At 44.8% G+C, this 7,524-nt stretch overlaps 1 protein-coding gene and 1 pseudogene across 2 annotated transcripts; both read left to right on the forward strand.

Moving 5' to 3' along the window:
- Positions 1 to 2,555: 2,555 nt before the first annotated feature.
- On the forward strand, positions 2,556 to 6,278 carry LOC147438887 (beta-1,6-galactosyltransferase GALT29A-like). 2 transcript variants are annotated; one of them, XM_086484850.1, is made up of 2 exons: positions 2,556 to 3,282; positions 3,370 to 6,278. In XM_086484850.1, the coding sequence occupies exons 1-2, from the start codon at positions 2,719 to 2,721 to the stop codon at positions 4,414 to 4,416; spliced, it is 1,611 nt and encodes a 536-aa protein (XP_086340976.1). In that variant the 5' UTR covers positions 2,556 to 2,718; the 3' UTR covers positions 4,417 to 6,278. The 2 variants fall into 2 exon arrangements, with proteins under 2 accessions (XP_086340976.1, XP_086340977.1); XM_086484851.1 differs by having other exon boundaries at positions 3,020 to 3,282; positions 3,374 to 6,278.
- LOC147438888 (uncharacterized) overlaps positions 4,584 to 7,524 on the forward strand; it is a 104,164-nt pseudogene continuing 101,223 nt past the window's right edge.

A 7,524-nucleotide genomic window follows, 5' to 3' on the forward strand; every position in this document is an offset into this window, starting at 1 on the left:
AAAATCAAGCAGTCCGACTAAGCTAGTTTGCCCAAGTTAGGTATTAGAAATCTTCTCTTAATACCATGGGGAATGCCTTCCTAATAAGCAATGGTTACTTAGGTTCTTAATCCGATTTAGGCAGCATTGTGTGAAATGTACTAGGGCTTTCTAGTGGGCTTAACCCTATTGACCTTTAGCTTAAGTATTATAAAGGGAGTTTACTAATGTGATGAGCCTGGGGAGTGTATCAGTGTTATATGACCCCCCAAAGTTACAAAATTTAAATACTGAAAATGAACAAACAAAAAATCAAAGTGCCACAATGTAAAATTTTAAGCTGGAAGAGAAATCTCAGCTTGATTTGGTACTTCACTCACATGTATAGCCTATGGTACTAGAGCCCTAGAGGTTCCCAGTGTGGGCGCTTTTCCTTGAAAAGCAAAAAACCCAAGGCATACAAAATAAGCACACACATCATAATTGAATCAATGTGAAAAGACTTTGGGGGGTCAAAGAAAAAGTAATCAGCCAGGCGATGATTTCATGAGAAATTCCTTTTATGGTAGCTTAACTACAAGGTTTTCTAGATATAGCCTCTAGTCAGCCCTCGAACATCAATACTTGGCTCTCGCGATTAAACAACTTAATTGACCACAGATAATTAAGAAGCTTACCCATGGTATTAATATTCGATCTCTAGTACCTTTCGACCGTCAAATTAGCGACCCCAGACTTGTTTAATTTTCTACCTTTACATCTGTTTATGCATTTGATTACATTGCAATTTAATGTTCATTGCTACCAAATTGTTTGAAATTCTTTGACCAATCAATTTGTCTACCTAAAACTGCATATGCTTTTTAAGAGAATGCAATAACTGTGCCAATGTTGTTTGATTTTGCAGTGACTGAAGAAGGCTAAGGACATTCATCTCAAATGCTCTTCCACCTCGACGACCCAGCTTCAACTTAATAGCTTCCGAGGACGGAATCTACATCAGGAAGGGGGGCATGTTAACCCTCACGGCACACGGACATCCTATGATCTATAAACGTTGTATTATTTAGAGTCAGGTACCGGGCTTGTCGGACCAATAGGGAAAGGTAGAGTGATCGCCGATGAGAGGCGCACTCTAACTGGGACATTCAAGGGATTAGTTGGCTAAGCATGGGCGCCCAAGTGTGAATGGGGTGAGCTCCTATAAAAGCCAACTAAACCTAATTTTTACTCATTCTCTCATTTGTGCAATAGAAGAGTGCTCTTGCTCCATCTCCATCTTCTTCTTCTTCACCTCCTTGTGTGTGTGTGTGTGAGAGAGAGAGAGAGAGGGAGAGTGTGTATGCGATCGAGCATTACGAAGGCACGACGGCGGCGAAGCGGTTGAGCGCGGCACGACTGCAGCTTCTTCTTCATCGCGGCGAGGAATCCACCACGAAGGCGAGCGTAGAGCGGTGAGTGACACACCCTTTGTTTCCTTGAGCTTGCTAGTTTAGGCTTGTTGTGTGCTTGGAGCCGTTTGTGGCTCGCACACGGTGTATTGGCAAGTCCCTTGCTTCGCCAGTGCGGCAAGGAGCGCACAGTCATGATGACATCTTGTAATAAGTAAAGCCTAGGAGTAGTTGTGGTTTCTCCGTCAAGCAGAAAAACTTGTAATCCTTTGACCCTCAAGGCTCGGTCTGAGCTCGATCGAGGTTGGTGTATATTTCTGATGTTCTTAGTACTATCCACTCACAATTGTGAGTTTTGCAAAAAAAAAGAAAAAAAAGGTAGTCCAATTGTACATGCCTATTTTGTGGCCTTCTTGTTGGTTGGCCTTGTGCCTCTAGTGTTGGCAATCGCCACTGGCCCCTTGCAAGCACTCTCAGACTTATTGAGATGCATGTCTCTTTCTCACTAGGGAAGGTGGCTTTATCTTACGAATGTCGCCCATGTCTCCAAATCACCTGCTTTATTCGAGAACCAAAATCACCATTGACCTACGAAGTCTACTCTTAACCTAAGGTACGTTGTTGCTCGCAACGTTTCACTAACCTCATAGCAGTTTGTCCGCTTCTACAAAACACTGCCTTATAGAGCTTACTCCAGAGGTAGTTTGAGCGAGGCCTCATTTTGGATAAGCGATAGACAATGGATGAGAAAAACTAACATGGTGAGTCATACGTGAGCGAAAACCATGCTAGGGCTTCGTGCGAAGGTGCTATAAATCCTCGATGTCCATAAAGGACTTAGGGGGCGTTCAGACTGCACGTCCAAGGCAAAAGCGCAGTGGAGTGAAACCGATGTGGCATGCATCTATTTGATTTTAAAAAAGGAGGGGTTTTCCTTACCCACCACAAACACGGGTGCCCTCACCCCCTCGAAAACACAAGAGCTGCGTGTGCTTTTCAGCACCAGATGCACGAGGACGTTCGATTTCACCACTATTGATCTGCGCTCGTTGATATTTTGCAACAGATTTAGCTGTTATGGGCAGTGTGAATGGAGCGATGGAAGAAAAGAGCTCGAAGGGCTTGCTGCGCTTGCACGGTCTGAACCAGCCCTTAGGATCCCCCCTTGGTTACAACTTACGAGCCTGTGCCGCCCTAGGCTATGTGCAGGCGCTCTTTCACCTTCAATCAAATGTCTGGTGCAATGCACACTGCCACGCTCATCAGCTGACGTGTGCCAATTGTCGGCCGCAATCGTGCCACGGAGGCTGGCGAAAATGTTGGAGGCAAGCTTTCGCATTGGCCCATTATGCACGTGTGTCCGCCGACGTGTACCAGCGCGCCCAACAGGCTTCACCTGGTGCGTGTTCTTTTGCCACTAGGGCAGACGCCCCTGTATCATCTTCCTCGCTATCAATGTTGCTGCTTGCTCACCCCACACAGAGAAGGTCACACATTCTCCCCTCTCGCCATGGTGGAGCTCAACGACCCCACCCACAAACTCCCTCGCTTTCTTCACAGCCCCAATGCGGACCTCTCCTCTTCTACCCGAACTCATACCTCCAATAGCTCGCACGATCGGCCCGATCTTTACAAATCCTCCTCCCTCATCAATAAAGCTCATCTCTCCAACGGCGACACCCGCCCTCCCTCCACCAAACCTCACAGCTCCAATGGCGACAACAACAGGGCTAAAACTCACAGCCTCCATGCCGACCTCAACAGGCCTCGCCTTTTCAGCAAGCTCCCATGGCTTTGGCTCCCCTTCAAGCGCAAGTTCTTCATCCTTTCTTCCTTCTTGGTCCTGCTGGTACTGGCGTTCGTGGTCTTCCCGACGGCAAGGGTCTACCCAGCTCTCAAGCACCCCTTTCTGGTGAGACCTAATGAGGCACTCTCTTTCCCTCTACTGCATTTTTTCCATAGAAGGCAATTGAACCAAACCATTCTCGCTCTTGCGAAGGTAGATCTAGGGGAGCATGCCGAGCGCATGAAGGTCAACAGCATACTGGATGGCACATGGAGTCGTCCATCTGCGCAATCCAGGTATTCTTTCTTGCATGACAGGTACAGGCATGATGATCACTATAGTGACAGACTCTACGAAAGAAGGCGGCCGTCCAGATTGAGAGATCAAAGGCTTCCTATTCAGCTCAGTAGCCCTCGGTATGCGCCCTTCTGGGCGCAGTTTCGCAGCTCCCTCCGCATGTGGGTTCAAAACAAGCATTATGACCCCCACATCATGGCACGGCTTCTCAACACAGTGAAAGATCCCATTGATAAGCATTACATGAAGAAACCCAACCATACCGTTGCTCTTGGGAAGCCTTATAAGACATGCGCAGTTGTTGGCAATAGCGGGATCTTGCTCAATCAAAGCCATGGTTCTCTCATTGACAGACATGACATGGTGATGCGGCTAAACAATGCGCGCATCTCTGGTTTTGAGCAGCATGTAGGATCAAAGACTACTCTCTCCTTTGTCAACAGCAACATTCTCCATACATGTGCACGCCGCAGTGGATGCTACTGCCATCCCTATGGAAAAGATGTGCCAATCGTAATGTACATCTGTCAAGTAGTGCATTTAATGGATGTGGCAATGTGCAGTTCGACCCAGCAGGCTCCCATTATAGTTACGGATGCCCGTTTTGACACATTATGTGCACGAATTGTCAAGTATTATTCTCTGAAGAGGTTCGTGGAAACCACAGGGCGGCGCTTGGAAGATTGGAGTGATACCCATGAAGGCCCTCTGTTTCACTATTCGTCTGGCATGCAAGCAGTTTTACTTGCGGTAGGGGTATGTGAAAAGGTAAGCATTTTTGGCTTTGGCAAGTCTGAAAGGTCGAAGCATCATTACCATACAAGTCAGAAAGCTGAGCTTCGGCTTCATGATTATGGAGCAGAATACGATTTCTACACAGATTTAGTCATTCAGAATGCCCAGCTTATACCGTTTCTGAATGAAGCAGGGTTTTCTCTTCCTTCAGTGCATATTTATTGGTGATGACAGAATTTCTTTTCATAGGTTATGCAAGGGTTGCTTGACAGGATGATCGATGGGTATTGCAGTTTACAACATTATCCATCAATGGGTATTGCAGTTACCATTTTACACACCATACCTCAACCCTCTTTTAGCGCAGTCTTGCCCGTACACATGATTTTATGTCGATGATGATTCAGCATTCTGAGGCACGAGATCCAGGAATTAGGTATCATTACACTGATATTGCACAGCCCCTTTTCCATGGATTTCTGGGACCACAGGTTTGCAAAGACAACGCAAAATCTCATAGATCATATTGTGAATGTCTAATTGAACGCTTCGAACGCAAAGGAGATGTATGATTGTTATGAGAGGGATTGTAAACAACTCCATTCAAGCCTTGTCCAAAGAGAAGGCACATGGAGTTTTCGGGATGATTATTTTGACTTTGTGCTCTGGGTTTTCTGTGTTTTAAGCCAACCATAATCACACAATGCTGTTTTTAAGAAAGGGCAGGGCTGGTGCTTAGATGTTCATTGAGGTGCCTGCAATCTGCTTTTGGCTACTTTGTTGTGAGGTCTTATTTCTATCAGAAAAATGTAATTGGCAGTTTCCTTTTGCCATGAAGGACAGGGAAGAGCCGGGCTATGGATTGGTCATTCCACAAGTAAGTCTGATTTTGGGTGAAGAGCATGGTGGGCACAAATGCAACATAGTGCGAGTCATGTAACACAAGACCAGAGCAGCAGCAGCAGCTCAATGCTGACCAATGGGTCTTTTCGATGCGTCTCATCGGTCCATATGTATTGCATGTCATTTATTGTTCATAGTTTGAATATGCATGTCCTAAACTTTATTTAGCAAACATTGGATCAGAAATTAGCAGATGTTGAGAGATGCTACCCAAGAATTTATATTTGGGAAACCTTATTTGATTGTTACATATGTCATGAGTAATAACCCATATTGTGCATCACAAGTCTTGAGGTTTTACACCTTTTTAGAGATCCCTCCCATCGAACACTGATCTGTACATATCGATGGGGAGCTGAAGAATGAGGGGTTTCATATTCGAATCGCATCAGCGCTAAACAACTTACGTAGCCTGTTGGAGCCAGTCAGTGTGAAAACAGAGCATTCAGCATTCATGGCTGTGGCATGATGAGGAAGGGGAAAGGAAGGAGGACCGGGGTCATGTGGTAGAGTCAGATAATGAGGCAGTAATGTACTGATATTCAATGTAGGTATCTCACAAAGTTTATGTCAAGGTTGGAGACCAAAGGAGAGCTCTCCATTGAGGTTGACATGTCTGATCTTTGGAGAACTGAGAATTGAGAGCAACTTGAATGTTGGCAGAGGTTTAAGTGTTGGGTCGGTTCGAACTTGCACTTCCATAGGAGATTTAAGTGTTGGGTCGTTGATGGCCTTGTCACTAATCCTCTTGACTGGAGAGAAGAAGAGACTTGTTGTCAGCTCGGCATTGCTCTACAAAACAGAGAGGGTGGTGCCATACTTTGAAAGATTTGGTTAAAAAAAACTTCAAAGCCCTGTTAGCAGTGATTGGCCCGCTTCCATGGAGGCGCAAATTGACAGCAGAAGGTCTCTCCAGCAAACTCGATAGGAGGGTGGAGAAGTCAAATGAAAGAAAGTCCCTAAACATAAACACAAACCTAAGAAGTAGCTGCCCCCTTACCTGCATTCAGTTTTTTTATGTATCCAAGGCCTGGTCTTGTAGAAGCTTCTTTCTTTAATACAATTTCCTGCGCTTTTATGGTAAAAAATGTCTGGCCCAACTTTTGGGAGTTTGTAACCTTCCCATTTCGAAGTTGCAGCCGCCGCCGCAGTCCATTGTAAACAGCTAATGGGTCATCATTCATCTCTCTCTCTCTCTCTCTCTCTCTCTCTCTCTCTCTCTCTCTCTCTCACACACACACACACACACACACACACACACACACACACACACACAAGGCAGTTGAGCAAAGCTTTGTGATCTTTTTGTTCAGTTCTGGTACATGTGTAAGGATTCCATGTGTAGGACAAAAACTGGTCTCAGTCATCACATCGAGCAAGGCTTGCCAAAAAACACCCTAGAAAATAAGGGCTTACGGTAAACTCTTCTATTCAGGCCGAAATCTGAAGCATTTACTGGTACTTATACTAAAAGGTTGATACTTATACTTATACTTACACTAATTTTGCACTAAATGTTTGAAGTATTTATTTGTACTGACACTAAAGTTTTGCCGATTTTCTTCAAGGATAGCATGGAATTAAGCCGGAAATTTGCAATTTTAGCCATCTAAAATACACTAAACCCGGATTTTTGTGAGCATTGACATAGAGCATCATTAATTGCATGTTGTTATTTGAAAAAATCGATAAGTACATGGATTCTGAGATCTTTGGACTCAAAATATGAACCATGCGATACGATAGATCCTAGCATTTGTGAGGTCTTTACATTCATAAATTAGGTGCTTTAAAAACATTCAAAAATACATTCCAGCTGGTACCTCCTACTGGCTCACCCTATATTATATCTATCTCAGATCACTCATACTTGCCTACTACTGGCTCATACTATATTATATTCATTCATTGTTTAGATTCCCTCGAATTTCTCTTACCTCGAATTTTTGACTCCCCGCTTCTCTTATTCTACAAAATGGCAATTTGAGAGTTGAACCTTCTCCATCATGAAATCACGATGACATTTCAGTGCTGGTTTAAGCCATCCAGACAAACGCCCATGCTACTTGTTGAGGTGCCCTTTACACTTGCATAAAATACTACCCCCCCCCCCCCCCCGCCCCCCCTCTGTCTCTCTCTCTCTCTCTCTCTCTCATGGGCCTGGGAAACGCTGTGCCAACTGTCTTGTTGTCACAGCTTTAATCCTCTGCTTCCTGCGCTCAACATCTCTACTGTCGCCACCCTCGTAGCTTTTCTCTACTTACTGTGCTCAATAGTTGTGTTCATTTGTTGCCAAGAGACCCATATCGACTGAGCGACGTGCTTGCCTTGCGTACCGTTTGGCTCCGTCCACTGCGCCTTCCTTTTTCCTTCTAGTGCAAAGGTTTCCTTTTACATCTAAAATTAATGAGAGCAATTTTTGATTTTCTCCAA

Source organism: Adiantum capillus-veneris, chromosome 16 (assembly GCF_014529385.1).
Source record: "Adiantum capillus-veneris isolate H3 chromosome 16, ASM1452938v2, whole genome shotgun sequence".
Lineage (NCBI taxonomy): Eukaryota > Viridiplantae > Streptophyta > Polypodiopsida > Polypodiales > Pteridaceae > Adiantum > Adiantum capillus-veneris.

What these genes read in the sequence shown, in the direction of transcription:
- LOC147438887 (XM_086484850.1), top strand. Translation starts at nt 2,719, where the DNA reads ATGCACGTGTGTCCGCCGACGTGTACCAGCGCGCCCAACAGGCTTCAC. An exon ending in CTCTCAAGCACCCCTTTCTG is followed by an intron (nt 3,283 to 3,369) that starts GTGAGACCTAAT and finishes GCTCTTGCGAAG; the next exon opens with GTAGATCTAGGGGAGCATGC.